At 50.4% G+C, this 16,467-nt stretch overlaps 5 protein-coding genes across 5 annotated transcripts; 2 read left to right on the top strand and 3 right to left on the bottom strand.

The window, feature by feature from the left end:
• Positions 1-2,054: 2,054 nt before the first annotated feature.
• On the top strand, positions 2,055-3,951 carry G6M90_00g049730 (uncharacterized protein; the record flags this gene model as incomplete). Its single annotated transcript, XM_066130474.1, has 2 exons — positions 2,055-2,647; positions 2,721-3,951. The coding sequence occupies 2 exons, from the start codon at positions 2,055-2,057 to the stop codon at positions 3,949-3,951; spliced, it is 1,824 nt and encodes a 607-aa protein (XP_065986533.1).
• A 3,012-nt stretch (positions 3,952-6,963) lies between these two features.
• On the bottom strand, positions 6,964-7,247 carry G6M90_00g049720 (uncharacterized protein; the record flags this gene model as incomplete). The annotated part of the gene is made up of 2 exons (XM_066130473.1): positions 6,964-7,130; positions 7,187-7,247. The coding sequence occupies 2 exons, from the start codon at positions 7,245-7,247 to the stop codon at positions 6,964-6,966; spliced, it is 228 nt and encodes a 75-aa protein (XP_065986290.1).
• A 1,478-nt stretch (positions 7,248-8,725) lies between these two features.
• Positions 8,726-9,053, bottom strand: G6M90_00g049710 (uncharacterized protein; the record flags this gene model as incomplete). The annotated part of the gene is made up of 3 exons (XM_014689593.1): positions 8,726-8,799; positions 8,857-8,914; positions 8,976-9,053. The coding sequence occupies 3 exons, from the start codon at positions 9,051-9,053 to the stop codon at positions 8,726-8,728; spliced, it is 210 nt and encodes a 69-aa protein (XP_014545079.1).
• A 1,875-nt stretch (positions 9,054-10,928) lies between these two features.
• On the bottom strand, positions 10,929-12,227 carry G6M90_00g049700 (uncharacterized protein; the record flags this gene model as incomplete). The annotated part of the gene is made up of 2 exons (XM_014689592.1): positions 10,929-11,365; positions 11,435-12,227. The coding sequence occupies 2 exons, from the start codon at positions 12,225-12,227 to the stop codon at positions 10,929-10,931; spliced, it is 1,230 nt and encodes a 409-aa protein (XP_014545078.1).
• Positions 12,228-14,153: 1,926 nt separating this feature from the next.
• On the top strand, positions 14,154-16,240 carry G6M90_00g049690 (uncharacterized protein; the record flags this gene model as incomplete). The annotated part of the gene is made up of 5 exons (XM_014689591.2): positions 14,154-14,325; positions 14,368-14,424; positions 14,619-15,461; positions 15,509-15,618; positions 15,689-16,240. 5 exons carry the CDS (start codon positions 14,154-14,156, stop codon positions 16,238-16,240), a joined length of 1,734 nt encoding a protein of 577 aa, XP_014545077.2.
• Positions 16,241-16,467: the final 227 nt, after the last annotated feature.

The following is a 16,467-nucleotide window of genomic DNA, read 5'->3' as shown; positions in this document are numbered from 1 at the left end:
ACAATGCTTTCATTATCATGGGAAGAGCATCGGCATGACGAATCGTATCGAGAGGGCTTATTCCGGGACCTTGCCAACATCACCTTATCAATCAACAGGACACCCCTGTCTTATATTGGTTATCTAACTTTTCATCCTAATGGCCGTAACTCTCTTTCGAGTAGACCGCTTGATCTGTACTTCCAGATGCCAGAGAAAGAAGGTGTTACATTCAGCATTCCACGACCGCGGACTTTCGGCCATGGAGCCTTATTTATCTGATCTTCTTTCTCTTCAAGATAGCAAGATCTTATAGGCGCCAAACGCAATCCATGACCGGGAAGATGGTGAGAGTTCGAGCCATAATGCATAGGCTCATCCGCCCAGAATACGGCGACAGACCTTTCTGCTTAACCCTTGCCGGCCTGCATCAATCGAATATCTTTATAAACAAAAAATGGAACATACAGTCCATCATCAACCTCAAAAGGACATTTGAAAAGCCAATCGAGATGCAAGTTCTCCCGCGCTGGTTTACATCGAGGCCAGTAGACGGCTTTTATGACTCAGATGCTATAGCTGAGTACGATGCCCTTGTTGATGAATACCCGGGTATCTATGCCGCGGAAGAGAAACGGCGCAACGGTGTGATTGCTGAGGCATCAATGAAGCGTCATGTGTGGAAACGCGGTAATTTCTGTTGCTTCCATGCGGTCTCGGTACCAAAAGGCATGCATAACTTCTTATTTAATCGACATATTCAACAAGGAACATTCCAAACTCGACATTGACGAGGTGTTCTTCTAGTACTGGAGAGAGAATGCTACTGAGACGACACGTACAAAACTTAAGGATGAGGAAGAATATCAAAAGAGTGACGGAAGCTTTCGGGTTTCAAATGGAGCCTTTTCAGAGCCCACCATCTACATGTCCAGACGCTTCGGGAACGAAGGCCTCGATGAAGTGCTTTGACTCGAGCGTCGTGGCCGGGAATATACAACACAAGGTATTCTCATGTTCAAGTATCGCCCAGCGAATCCATCTCGTCGTTACTTTTCTATCTATGTAACCTGATCCCCTTGCTGCATGCTCTGGGTGGGTTTGTCAGCTGAATTCCTCAGCTGGGAGGGCGTTTTACTAATCAGTAGGTCCTTGTTCTGCTAATCTGGAGCAAATCCTGTGAATTTGTACCAACTCCTTTGACGCATAAATGAATTTATGCATCTCGACATAAAGTTAGTACGTACTAGGTCGTAGTGCCTGCCGAGATGGTGCAGAAAGCCGTGGCATACTTGGAGGCGCCAGCTGTCGCCCACAAGCAATCCTTTGGCCAACGAACCATCAGATTGTTTCTCGTTGCAAGCTGCAAAAATTTGACGAAATAATGAATGCTCCGCCAGGCACTGCTGCACGTACTGTGGCGTGTGACTCTTGTCTGGTCGGCAACTTTTGCCTATGCATAGAGACACAAGTCGATGCTTTTCCCGCGGAAGAAGAATCCAAGACTGACAGCTTCGCTCTGGGAAACATGGTTAAATCGACGCCGTTGACGAACAATTCATCCAACCAAGGACAGAGTGCATCTGGCGCCCCCGGTGGGCCAAGTCATCCAACTCAGACGTTCCACAGCATCAACAAGTTCGACTAGGCAAGACAGAGGCGTCAACGGCTGTAAAGTGCAGAGTCCTATTGCTGCCTGCTCATACTTCTGGATGACTGCAGGAGATACATGGGTACATGATTGGTTTAAAAGGAAAATGGACTCGCATACTATGGACGCCTTGGTGTATTGACCGGAATTTTCTGACTGGACCCTCCTTGTCAAATATCCATCACCGGCAGCCAAAGGAACTATCCTTGGAATTGATTTAGCTCCAGGAAGCGTTGCAGAATACATCCAAATTTCGGGCTGTGAAAGTCTTGTCCCGCTGCTTGCCATGTCATCCATGATATCGTGGCTGGAGGTGTGCAGCCGTGCCCATCATGATAAACAACGGCTAAGAGGCAAATCATTTCACAACTTATGGATATTCGAGCCTCCTCGCCCGCTCTCAACCCCAGACAGCAGCTTCATGATGAGTGCTATACGCCTGCTTTCTGATGAATTGAGGAATATGTTGGCAGATTCGCCCGAGTATTCAAAGAAGAAAGTTTTAATAGAAGCCGACACGAAAGATGAAAGCCGTCACTGGGATTGGGAGCAAGCGACACCACATACGACGAGGATTGGAGGTCGGAGATTCCAAGGCGGGCTCAACGACCTTCGCCAAGTTGCAATCAGGTATAGAGACGCACAAAAAGGTCCTCGAAATAAGAAGGTCTCGATACAGTCCTGCCAACTGACTGCACTGTTGCCCAACCGTCGATATCAAAATATGTTTAGTCTCACAGAAAGGTTGACAAGGGTCAACGATGAGCTATATGGTCGATCCGCTGTCCAGAAATGGAAGTGCACTCAAGGAAAGGCGAAACCATGGAGGGGAAACACTTTCCTTGGCAATGGGGGCAAGATCAAAGGCATTCCCTCTTCTTTCTTGAGACGATATGCTGGATTTGGCTCGTCGTACTTAGCCCAATGCAAGCGGAACTGCAAACGCAGACGGTTTGAGCTCAAGCTCGAATGTGAGGCACAACGCGAGCTGGACGACGTGACTGGCAAATTATACGAGTAAAGCAGCCCCTCATTAACTGTTGCTCCTACCTATTCTTTTGGTGTCTTGAAAAATTCTGACAAATCCCAGCTTGGATGCAGAAAACGAAAGTTGGGAGTGGAAACCTGAGGATGTCAAGCGCCTCTTAACAGAGAGGGTAGATGCGTCCCTCGAGAGTAGCCAGATACCATATGAGGCCTACGTTGGTTCCATTCTAGGTGAACAGTTCCAGCTCGGCCGCTTGATAAGCGAGGATGAACATTGGGGAGAGGCTGTATACCAGGTGACAGCACTGCTCGCACCCAACAAGGCGCTTGAGGCTAGGTCGTACTGTTTGACCGGGCTTCCCAGAGAGCAGTTGGTGTCAATAAAAAGACGCATGAAGAGACTTCATAGGAAATATGGCGTTTCCAAGATAGACCAGGCGCGGAAGAAGTTCCTTGTCTACTACCGCAACAGTCCTCCAAATACCCCTGGCAGCGAGAGAGAAAGTGAGAGAACACTTGGCGCTTCAACAAGCACAAAGGATCGAATGACTTTTCGAATTTCGAACTATGACTATGAGTTTCCCGCGCTGCTCGAGACGAAATCTCCGCGACATACTAGGATGGGGGTCTGGACCAAAGAAATGTCTTGGGCCTTCCCTGACCAGTCCTTAAGTTGTGAAGAATCCATCAACGAAAGCTCGGCCAGAGACAATCATGCCGCCGAGGAACCAAGGCCACCTAGCTCGGGACAGAACCCTGTGGTTTCAAGCAACATTCTTGATTCATGTGCACCTCGCTCCCCACTGCAGCGTGGAAGGCGACGAAGACCAAGAAAGTCCAAAGCCAAAGCAAGCCAATTGGCAAGTCCGGGCGAGACATTGCATGAGACTTTGGCTACTTTCTATACCGATAGCGAGATACACGAAGAAACAGGTAGCCAAGATGCTTCACGCGTTCCGCCACAACATGACGCGTGCGTCAAAGAGTTGGGCAGTCTCACAGCTATGCACGAGCAATTGAATAATATAGCAGGGAACATCGCAACATTGAGCGATCGACTTGCGGAACAATATCATTTAGTTCAGACAGCAAGTCAATCTGTACAAAGAAGAGTCGCTTGGTTATCCCAAACTATGGACGAGCAGCAGAAACCTGGCATGGCCTTGGAAGAAGAGTCCCCCATCTTCTTAGAGCTGGAACGCACTTCTACATCTTGTGCGTCAATATGCCAACAGCTCTGCGCACAAGTGGATAGGTATAATCGTCTGTGTCCAAAACCCATGGAATTTTGCGAAACTGGTGCGTTAATAGGCCAACGGCTTCGCGCAACTTGATAGGCATAATCGTCTGTCGCAAACCGCCAAGTATCGCGAAATAATTGACCAGAAGCAATCCCTACCAACAGGATTTTCAACTAGTTACGCCACAGGAAAGTGACAAACCAGGGCCAACTCAATTGTACTTTTCATCATAAGCTAGTCAGTCATTCTTGGACAAACCAAAACGACTCAGAAACAAGTATATATATATATATGTATATATGTGCGTGGTTACGTATATTTACAAAAACAAAACAAAGAAGAGCGCAAAGAACTTGAATCTAATTTGAAATCCAGGAATCCCCCTCCTGCCCATAGCGGCAATGATTATCCAAACCGGCAAAGCCCTGCTGTGCAGGTGAAAAGACGACAGGGAGACAGCGATGAACAAAACAATACCGTGACTGCCAATGGTAATACAGGGTAATACAGGAGACACTCCGTCTATGATTCTATATGGGTAAGTAAGGAGTGTCTCGCCGTTCCTGCTACCTACCGCGTGGCAGTGTCTGCTGCTCAGAGCCAGCATCCTCATATCACCGCTTGGTCTTTTATAGAGAAGACGCTGAGCAGGGTGACTACCTGGATGCGACTCGATCCAAGACACAGCAACACAGGAATCTCAAGAAATCTGCTACCAGACGTTATCAAACATGTTTGACCGCGATGCGTCGTTCTTCATACTCTTTTTGGTGGAGTATTCTTCCTTCTACCGCGTGCGTCCTTGCACAGCTCGAAATGTTCACAATACCCCTTCTTATCAGGAAACTTGGCAGCACATTTCCCGCAGCAGTAGCTAGAACATTCTATAGAGCAGGCTACTAGATGCCGTAAATGCGCGTCCCGGCGGTGGTCATGCCTGTTACAGCCTCCACAGACATATTGGAACGGGTAGACGCCGTGAATTGACCCGTAATGCCTGGCGCGGTCACGCTTCGATACAAAACGGCCGTGATTAGGGTCGAATTCGCAGGGATATTTGCCCCGACTCCTGACAGAGGAGTAGGTTGTGGCAAGCCCGGCGCCACACACCTCTTGATTTCTAGAGGGAATTGATAAAGTTTCCGAGAGGCGTGACGGTCCGGGCCTTGAGAGCTGCTGTGTCGGGGCTTGAGTTTGAGACTGTGTGGACGTGAAGAAGGGTCGGTCCGGGGACCATGTTGAAGAGGTGGGTGAAGATGAAGTTGTTGCACCAGATGTTTCATTGGGTACGATGTTGACAGGTAGCAGAGACTTTCCAACGGTATAAGCGCTTGCAACAGCGGCATGACGTCTTTGGCTGTGGACAATCAGAGGCTCAGAGGGTACACGGTAACAGACGGACAGTCGAGCGGGATCAATACAATGACTTTGGACGGATTGCAAGAAGGGTTGATTGACCCGCCACTCTGGGCCTGAACCAGTGACCATCTCCAAGCTCAAGGACTCTCCAAAAACCGGCAGATGATCAAAGCCGCAGTCGCGAGCAGAATTGCCAGTGTGTTCTCCCCGGTATATGAAATCGTCACTCTCACCCGCAACAGTAGGCTCGCACTGCGTTATGAGATAATCATGATGGAATCCCTGAATGGGTTGAGCGCGGGTCTACACCCACGCGGCTGCCAGACAGGTATTTCAAGGTATTTCGGGGTTTGCCCTTGTGAAAGAGCTGGTAGTTGTTAAAACTGGTACGAGCTACTCCGCACGCTGGATTAGCACTGAACTGAGGCAAGAAGTGATAGGAAACCTTCTGTAATGACTCACTGGCAATTTATAAAAAGCAGTCTCGGGCCGGAGAAATCTGCACCAGCCTCCACTGCCTCGTCCGGCGCCGCGAGCGGTGGCTCCGGGTGGGCGAGGTGGAAGAGTCGAGGTTGCAGGATGGCGAGAGGGACCGTGGTGTTTTTGAAGTAAGCTCATGCTGCACACCGACACCTACCATCAAGTCCCTCCACAACGCCGAGTTAGGTGAGGCTTGCCAGACAGACGAATGAGACGGGCACAGCCAGGGGGGTAAAATGGCCTCGCCATACAACGTCGGTTGACCCTGGGACGTGACTGCTGCAGTGCTGATGTGTTGCAGATTCTAGGTCTTACCTTGCCCCTCAAAAAAGAATTGGCCTCGGCTTTGGCACCTGGGCCTTTGGAGAGCCCGCCCTTTGATCTTCTCTTTGAGGCTCTTGTCAGCAAAATACGAGACCTGCCACTTGACCATGATGTCTCAGACAGACCATGGACACAGACACATGGGCGGATTGCAGGGCGTCCAGGGTGCCAGAGTGACAAGATGCCAGGATGCCAGAGTGCCAGAGTGACAGGATGCTAGGATGCCAGAGTAACAGGATGCCAGGATGCCAGGATGCCAGGATGCCAGAGTGCCAGAGTGCCAGAGTGCCAGAGTGCTAAAGTGCTAAAGTGCCAAAGTGCCAGAGTACCAGAGTGCCAGAGTGCCAGAGTGCTAAAGTGCCAAAGTGACAGGATGCCAGGATGCCAGAGTGCCAGAGTGACAGGATGCCAGGATGCCAAAGTGACAAGATGCCAGGATGCCAGAGTGCCAGAGTGACAGGATGCTAGGATGCCAGAGTAACAGGATGCCAGGATGCCAGAGTGCCAGAGTGCCAGAGTGCCAAAGTGCTAAAGTGCCAAAGTGCCAGAGTACCAGAGTGCCAGAGTGCCAGAGTGCCAAAGTGCCAAAGTGACAGGATGCCAGGATGCCAGAGTGACAGGATGCCAGGATGCCAGAGTGCCAGAGTGCCAGAGTGCCAGAGTGCCAGAGTGCCAAATTCTAAGCTCCTGGCTGGAGGCTCACAATCATCTATGATGAGCGGGAGAAAGACTGAACCGCCGAGGCAACGCTTCCAGCATCTCCCCTCACCCAAGCTGGACAAAACATTCCACGAGATTTTACTATTGGGATACTGAATCCGATGAAATTGTGATATCCTCTTATTTCCTCTTTTTTCAAGGTACAAATCTGAAGAGCAGCCTTATCCTGGGAACAAGATCGAAAATCACGTGCAACTAGGCCTCCATACAAGGCACATATTTTCATTGCTTGCCATTGCTGCAGGATCCCCCCGTCTCACCCCCGTGTTGTCCACCTTTTACCTGGCTCTCTGTGTTGTCTGGACCAGCTGAACCATTCTCGACTCCCACCGAGCTTCCGCCATCCTCTGCGGCTTCATCGACGGGCCAGAACATGTCCCCAAAGTTACCTATGTCCAATCTATTAACGACTTTCTTCACCGTAGACCATAAGGTTTCAAGTTACCGTTGCAGGCAATTAGCTCAGTGTATCCGGCCGATACAGCTTCGTCACTTGGTGCCGACATCTTGATAACCTTGCGTGAAAGAGGTTGTTGATATTGCAAAGAGGTGTATAACTGACAAGTCCGCTGATATTACATGACGGGAAAGTACTCAACACAAGTCTCGAATAGCTTGACTCTTATATATCCGTCACAAAGGGATAATGGCCTCAAAGTCTTTCCTATTTGGGGAATTGAGCAGCATATCCCATTTATGTGGTTACGCACATTGCATCGCGTCTGATAAAAGCTATTAACCCTGTCCCAGAGCAGATGATATGCTGCGAGGCCATACTCGACAGAGGTGTCTGCACACCTACGTGGCGGTGACGGCGCATGCCAAGTATCGGATGGCCCAGCATGACGGAATAGGACAATTGAGATGATTTCCCTTGTGACGAGCAGCAATAAATGGCCACAAAAGTGCGATCATACTCGTTGCCGCCACTCTTTCGCGGTAGCCTCATATCAGTTCCTGCATTAGCACCATGCCTCTGAGCTCCGGGGGCGTTTGGGCCGTGTGACTCTCGTCCTTGAAAAACATTGCCGAGCGGCATGGGCCGCTTTGGGTGCAGAGATATGGGAGGGGCGTATCCTGGGGACGGAGGAGGAGTGTCGTGGCCATCCGCGGGAATTGGCCTCGCTTTGCGGCTTACACTGCTGACATGTAGTGCTACTGTGAATGTTGGACTGACTCGAGGACCTGGGGAAGCCGGTAAGTGGGAGGAATGACTATAAGCGTGGTACCACGTTATTATTAGTACAAGAATTACTTGTGGTTTATGACTGCTTCTGCTCGTCCTGCTGGAACTTGGAATTAGTAGTCTGGCGGCTGCTTTGTCTGCCGGGGCTGGAATTACGTACTGACTATGCGTCTTGATGCGTACCCAGATAGTTGGACAGGTAGCTCATCTACCCGTTGCCCGTCTTTCGGCCGAGCAAGTCAAGAAGAAAGGTTGGACAATGCTTGTTTTCCATGTCGTTGACGCATATGCACTAGAGCACACGCATTAAAGCCACTCCAACTCGCGCACTTTACCAACCCAGTGCATGATACACGGCTTCCCGTACGGAGAAAACACCCAAACGCCCACACCCACACCCGCAATCAAGCCACACACCCTGGTCGAGAGCAGCTGTGACGTTTCCGCATACTCGGTTCTCCCGGCCAGTCTGCCAGATTATTAAGTGGCAGTCATCGCATTTGCCACCGTCAGTAGCTTCCGGCTTTGAAAGTTCAACAATGTCATAACTTGGTGCAAAGGGAAATGTAGAGGAGAACAGAGGCGACTAGGCCGTGTTGTGCTATTTATACTGCATTACATGATGCCAGAGTATAAAAAGAAACAAAGGCCAAGTAGGATTCTTGCTTCTGACTCCTTTTCCCTTCCCACTGCGCTGTACGATTAGAAGCCAGTCCAAACCGTCCCAACAGGAATATAGCTGCCGCCCCCCTTCATGAACAGTGGTATGCGGACCACGCTCAGGTTACCGATTCCCCCTCAACTCTGGGGAGTGTACATGCCGTTGTTGGGAAGGTCGCAGGCGGGGCCACGGCATGTTCCTCTCACGCACGCTTTGCAGCTGTTAGCAAAGAGCCATCTTGCAAGACTGGTAGATGAATAATACGTACTTCCCCCTCTGTTGCAATCACCCTGGGTCCAGAAGCAACCGAAGCCATCCGAAAGGCCCTGTGAAATTGAGTAGCATTAGCATCTGGCTGGTAAAGAAGGATGCGCCTGGGGGAATTACCTTGCAGGCGTCATCGGGATCGTCGGCAGTCGCGAATGCCGCGACGGCGAAAGACAGGAAAACAAAAATGTAGCGCATGTTGGCTGACTGAGTGATGTATTCAGAAAAGGAATTTAAAAGTTGTTGCTGATGAAATGAATTGAGTCGAGTTGAGTCAAGTCGAGGCTAGAGCATGGCAGACGGCCATCTTTTATGTTCATTTCTTCATTCACAGCCCACGAAGCCATATCGGCGACCATGACGCCGGGATGTTTCAGCACATTACCTATGCGGATTATCTGATGCATGGATTGCCTCGAGCAAGTACGATTCATCTTCTTTTGTTGTGTCTCACGCCGCGTCGACGTTGGTCAAAGGCGCAGAGCCCATGTCCTGCTTACATTTGGCGATGATCGCTGCGCACGTTGATGATTTCCCATCTGCACTTGCCTCGACCGCCTTTGTCGAAATTTCGATCAACGTTTCGGGTGGTAGTCATGTATGGACTTGTGATGATATACCGCGCGGTGGTGCTGGCTTCAAAACCGGAAGTCCGTTCAGGTTGGCCCAGACCACCGACTCCTAACCGGCGTTTCAACGTTTAGGCAAAGAACCAAACGAAAGAATAGTATCATATATCGCAAAATATGACTGAAAAAAAAGAACAAGGCTGCAGTTTTGGAATCGGCTCATGTGCTCCTGCCTGGGTTTGATTCCCATTTCCCCTTCATTGATGGGGCCCCTGTGGCACAAAGGGAACAAGCGAGAGCCCAACGCTACCATACACGCTCATTTGTTTTAGGTTGCATGCTCTCTTTTCTTTGCGATAACCCCCCCTGGATAGAACACGGAAAGAGCTCGGCTTTTGCTTTCGGTGGTGTTTGACGCATCGTTGACAGATTGTTTAGATCCATCGTTTCATCCTTGGGCGATGGTCACAGGCTGAAGGAGACGTCGCCCTCGGCAAGATGCGAGAGCGGCCATGATGACAATGGCGACTCCCATGTCTCATTGTTGTTTGCCGGGCTTGCATCCTGTGCTCGCTCTCAGTGCTGGTAGTTGCTCGATGCTGACGCAGGACAACAAAGTGACACTATGGCGGTAGCCATCCAGGATCCCCGGTATGAATCAAAATAAATTCTCCATCTCTGCTTTGAAAGGGGATTTCCAAACTTCAGAACCTCCAAGGCTTGAAAAACGCGACCGGCCCGCCATGTTTAGCGATTTGTGTCGTTCGCAGTATCATTCTTGATGGGTTCAGGCTCTCGGGCTGTGGTGCTCATAGGATGAGAAACGACTGGAAAGGTAAAGCAGAGGCCGATGGGTAGCTATGGTGGAGGCCCATGATCCAAGAATGCAAAGACTTTGATGAATGAGGTTGTGTGGAAGTTGAGCCACATCAATTTGAAGTCAAGCGAAAGCAAAAGGGGCTCGACAATACACCTGGCTTTTTTCTTTTAGGTGTGCGGTCCAGTACAGCCAGAGGTACCTACCCCGTATCTATAGGCAAGTATTTGAACACTCTAGGTACCCACACAGCACAATATATTAGAGTTAGGGTAAATGTAAGATGCATCCTATTTAAACCCTATACGATAGCCGGACAGTACGAAGGAGCGTTCAAATACTTATTGCCCCCCCGTTACAAGCCTCTAACCAGTCATTCGCCTACGTGCCGCTCGATATCTTTGGAGAGTGCTCAAAACACGCCTAGAGAACATCCCAAGACGAATACAGACATGAACTTTTGCAAAACTACTTTTTATATGTCATCAATATTATATTCGTATACGGTACGCTTTATGTGCCTATGTTACATGGATATGTGCAAAATATCTTGTTTTGCGTCTCTGCTCTCCTGGCCCCCGTCCAAGAGAAACTGCCAAGCCTATCGCTTATGTGATACCCTCGAAAAACAAAATATTGGATAATGACACAAAGTGATCATATATGCGCGATCCAGATTCTGATAAATTATTTCTCGTGCGATTGGGATTGCCGCTGCAGCTCGTCAATCCGTTCCTGAAGCCGCGCCTCCTCCTCGTCAATCTCCTGGATTTGCTGAAGAAAATGCCTCTTCCTTTCCAGCTCCTTTTGTCTCTTCCGAAGCATATCTAGTTCTGCTTCCGTATCCGAGGCCCCTGAAGAGTCCTCCGGCGCCTCCGTATGGGTCTTTTCCTGGGCCTCCTCCTCGTCCGCGGCTTGCGGTGGCTCTGGACGAGAGATGGCCGTCGTCGTACTGAACGACATTGCTTGGCTGCTGTTATCTTCCGGCGATACGTCTTCGGGAGACACTTCTGGTGTCTTTCGGAGGGGGTTCGAATCAATCTCGGCTATCGTGTTAATGTACAGCGGCAATGGGGCGTTGAGTGGCGTGTGTGATAGCATTTCGTGCCTCATCTGTGTCGAACCTATCTTGGTTTAGCTATCTTGTCCACAAATTGACATTGGTATTCGTGTGCCGGGCAAGATGGACATACCCAGTAGCTCAGTATACCCCATGATAACAGACTCGTTGCGTTTCTCTGCCGGCTTTGGGGAGGCGTTTTCTTCCACGGAAGACGTCGCTCGTGGTTTGCGGCGTCGGTAGCATCGTATCAGCCACAAGGGCGCTCCAATTACCGTCACAGTAGAGACGACGATGGTTGCGATGACGCCGGGGGATAAACCTGGACCATCTGAAGAAGGCGCTGGAGAGGCCGTGGGAGTAGCCGTCAGACCATCGGTTTGACCACCTATCGGGGCATTGCTCGTAACAGTGCTGACTAGAGTACGAATCGGCGTGGTTAATGAGCTGGGCGTAGGGGTGATCGTTTGCAGAGTGCCTTCGCTGTCATTTGGAGTAGAATTTGGAGTACGGGTTGGAGTAGTGCTAGCTGGAGGAATGCTGGGGTCACTACTCGAGACTGGACTGCCGGGCGGGCTAGATGAACTGAATATTCGTATAGTAGGAATGTAGCGTGGTAGCGTTATATCGGACAGCCTCGTAGAGGGCCCGAAGGCAGCCGAACACCTCTGGGTGCTCTTCAGAACCTGGGGGAAGTCGTTCGACTCAATATTGCAAGCTTTCTTGGTGCAATCAGCAATTGGGGCGACGATTGTATACCTATCTATAATCTTGCAGCCGCATAAAACGACCTCGTCGTCGTTTCCTGTGCATCCAACCAAGGGTAAAACCTGGAGCATGCAAGAGAGGATGCATGGGTCCAAGGTATCGAGGTTGTTGGCTATGATGATGCTGACAGCAGAGAGGATGACCAAGAGGAGATTCATTTCTGCCGCAGGGCGTATAAGAGACGAAGCGTAGAGACTAGATGACTGGGGAAGAGGGAATCAAGACAGCTCTTGGGCTCGGCCGCTGACTGCGGCGCCTCAGGAGGTGGTTGGAGCGCAACGAGACTCGCGATGCATGCCCTGGCGCAGAGGTGCCAAACCGCCTCATGTTGGCAGGCCGTTTTGGAAGCTCTCGTCTCCTCATGGCCTGAGTTTAATTGCATGTTCGATTTTTTTTGTGGCTAATTGCGTGTAACCCTCTCTTGGCAAGTTGGTTGGTTGCTGGCTAGCTACTCGGGGCACGGGGAGCCATGAGCGCCGTTTCTTTGAGCCGCGGTAGACTGCAGATTGGCCCCTGCGGTTTTGCGTGTCTAGGGACTGTCAATATCAGCTACTTGTTGCGTATTTATCTCCAAGGCGTCGTTACATCATGATCGAGAAAGGGGAAGTGCTGGCAAGTCTTTTGCGCAGCTCCGGTGCACCCACGGGACGAGATCACGATGGGATTATCAACAAAATCATGGAAACCATCTGCGTAGTAGTTAAAGGGTAACGTGGTTGTACAAGAGACGCATGGAGAACATGCAGAAGAGCTGTGACACCATCCTGGCCTGTTGGTTACACAGAAGGTCGAAGTTGCCAAGGTGCGCCGTCAGGGGGGGAATGGCTGGATGTGCAACGCCGCTAAGTTACGATGTCATGATTTACAGTCGAGAGTACAGTTGCGGTGCAGGAAAGGATCAAGATGAATGAACTTTGCACTTTGCGCTACAAAAAAAAAAACCATGTGGATGTGTGCGGGAAAACAATGGACTGCGAGCCAGGCTGGTTGGCGCTGGTCACATGAATCCCTTCCTCGGGACTTGAATTATCCCAAATGCACTAAAACGAGTGGAAGCGCCCGCCAGTTAAAACTTCAAGTTTAAGTAGCCAACATATTCTCTTGAATTCTGGCCTACACTCTGGATTGGGTGTACACTGTAGCTACAATACGTCAATTACTAGTACATCCAGACGTCGCCTTTCTAAACCGAGGCCTGTGAACAGGTATTCTATTTGTATTGAGCCCATAAAATGGGAACGAAACCAAGGCCAGCCGAACTGTCGTCAGGCTTCCCTCCCTACTGCTCTACGCCGCCGTTCATGCATCTATTCTCACTCTTCTGCTATTCCGACGACGACGACGACGAGGAGGAGGATGAGAGCCATTTGTCCGCACGTCAAGGTTTGCAGTCAGCATCGAAAATTTCGACAGAGATTTTGATTCTCACTCCTCGTCTTTTCAATTCTTGAGGGCTGGCCTCCACCACCCCTGCTGCCAATCTGGTCACTGGCACAGTCCTTAAACCCGCCGCTTTCGACGGGGGAGTACTTCGCTATTCCAACCATATCTGTCGTTGATGTTGAATTTCCCATCTGTGTCCTGGGCCCGACAAGACAAGTGTCGATATCCCCAGGGGCGTGTCTTGGCTTGAGATGGCTATGGAGTCCGTGAAACAACAGAACGGTTACACAACCGTCCTTCTTAGTGAAACGGTCTATTCGAGTCGCACGAACTGTACCGCCCTTGCGGCAATTGTTCTATGCTGAGACTATCGCAAACCAGTAACACAGGCCAGTCCCGAGGAACTAGTGTATCAACAATACGACGTGGTACACCGATATACAGTCCGGTACATTTCCTATCGCTTGTCTCTCCATTTCCATGAGCCGTGAAAAGGACAGTGTATCCTCGCAGTGCCTTACAAGACCTACTGTCAGTTGCCAGACCTGTCGCCAGCTGTCAATAATCGCATGGCCATACGTACCATCTACGTGTAAATAAACAAAGCTCATCCGTCTTCGACTGCATTCGCCTTCTGTACTTTATTTCAACCGACTTGTCTCTCGATGCGTTAACAATTGCCTTCATATGGTGCAATTGCAATGTTTTCTAGATCCCTAAGCGCCGCACGCGTCACTATTCGTGACTTCTTCCACGGTTCGCTTTCCCATCGTCGAAGGAGCAAAAAGACCGGCTGGAGGGAGCAAGTGGATGAATGGGGGCGCGCGGCATCCAAGAATGAAGTATCACAGGAGGAGGAGCGGAGGAAAGAGAGTGAGTATGTTGTCTGCGGTTTTGGCTAATACTGACATGCAGTACCAGCCTCGGATGATTCGTTTTTCACGTCGTGCTCTGTACAGAGTAACATTACAGGTAAGAACCTTCAACTCAAGGTCTATATATACTGATCTTCAAGACGTACCGATACCTTCCGAGGAGAATGCTATTATAAGGGACGGTCCGCGAAGGACGGTGGATGTACAACATGTCTCAGTCCCTCCGGAATCTTATACTAAGCTAGGTTCGCTACTGCGTAGTGCTTTTTACAACTCTTCTAACGAATATAGAAAATGGCATGATGTGTTCAAGAGCCAGGGCAAAGCTTGTAAACGCAAGGGAGACCCCAAAGAACTCCCGCTGTCACCAGAGCCATCTCAATCGACCTCAAGCACGATCAAAAATACCAGAATGCCGGGTCCCAAAAGACCAACACTGCAACGATGGCCGTATATGCAAATCAAGCAACTGGCAAATCACAGACTCCACCCTGTTTGCTTACAACGCCATGCTCGGATGTAGTCATGGCGAAAAAACAGATTTGTATGCGTGGTTGAAAGGCCACCATAGAGACTGTGGGCCGCAAAGTGACTGCTCTTTGTTGCTTTGGAAGTTGGAGGCGCAGGGTCTGAACTCCTCAAATGCTGAGGGACAGAATAATGGGAATGGGAGGGTGTTTTCGGTGCCTCGTCCGAGTTATGAAGCTACAACTCGATGGGGTGACGAGTCGAGGCTACATGGAGCTGCCGGACCAATATCGCGCGGAGAGTCCGAGGAAAATTCCGCAGCACGGCATACTCAAGCAGACTGTAGCTTTTCTGGCTACTATAACGGCGGAGACATCCGTAAAGACCTTCAAGGGGAGTCAATTGAGCCAACTGCTGCAACCGTAACGGACGGAGTCGACTCTACAGACGCCTATGTATCAGACGGCGAGGACTCGGGCAGGATTTCCCCAGACACATACCGCCTATGGACCACGAATTGTTCCAAAGGCCAAAAGAATTCTCGCCAGAGTACGGAAGACTGCGCCACATGCCATGCTGAAACGGCTGGCCTACACACTGCTCATGAACAAGTCGACCTGATACCCGACGACACAACTACAGCATCCTGCCCGTCCATCTCATCCGGTGAGCCCAAGAACAACGGTCAAAAGTCCAAGCCACTAATTAAGTAGATAAACACCACGAAACCCGGTCGTGGCAGCACAAACTGTCACTCCACGCCGCGCCCCCCAACACGACCACATGCCATCGCCTCCCAAACAAAGTATATACCCTCACGCTCGTTCGTCCACGACCTCCCCAACCCCAAAACGCAAACTTTACCAAAAAGCCGCTGACAAGAAGATAACCAGCCCCAAGTCCAAGCCGCACTCACCCACCCGCTCGCACCGCCTATAATCCACACCGTCCGCCTATCCCAATACACCAGCGCCGTCAGCCGCCGCGCCTCCTTCCTCGACTCCTCAGAACCGCACATATCCCAACTCGCCCGCACCCGCACCCACCTGCACGACCAGATAGCCACCCTCCAGGAAACACTAGACAGCATCGCGGCACACGCGGACAAAATCGTGCGCAGACGCCACCCACTGCGCACGGAAGCAGACATGAGGGAGCACAAGGAGAGAGAGGACATATACGCCTATTTAAAGGACTACATGTGCCGCCTAGACGCGGAATGCGACGCCCGGCACGAGAAACTGCATCTTCTAGCCCACGAGATTGACAAGCTGAGGGAGCAAGAGGGCAACCTGAGGGTCATGATAGAAGCGGTGGGGGAGACGGTGGGCGTGGACGTGGAAGAAGTCAACGGGGACGTAGGCAAGATGGAGAGGCTGGTGAGGTTGATCGACGAGGGGGAGATGGAGATTTTGAGTAGGCAGGACCACTGTGCGTGTTATTAAGCCTCGTTGGATACGCCTTTGTCAGACGATTGTACATCCGTGTAAATCGATTAGATGAAAAATGGAAATGTAACCAAATGCCGTGCATGTATGGAGTAGATCACAGGATGTAAGAGACCAACATGATAGTCTTCGGTTGGCTCGTCTGCAGGGAAGAAAGACACTTCGTCAAATGCCCCTGCCCAGACAAAAAAGGTAGCAAGAGGATAGTAGGATTTCACATCTAC

This window comes from Metarhizium brunneum, chromosome 2, assembly GCF_013426205.1.
Source record: "Metarhizium brunneum chromosome 2, complete sequence".
Lineage (NCBI taxonomy): Eukaryota > Fungi > Ascomycota > Sordariomycetes > Hypocreales > Clavicipitaceae > Metarhizium > Metarhizium brunneum.
The sequence above is the reverse complement of the archived record's forward strand: the minus strand, read 5'-3'. Positions and strand labels throughout refer to the sequence as shown.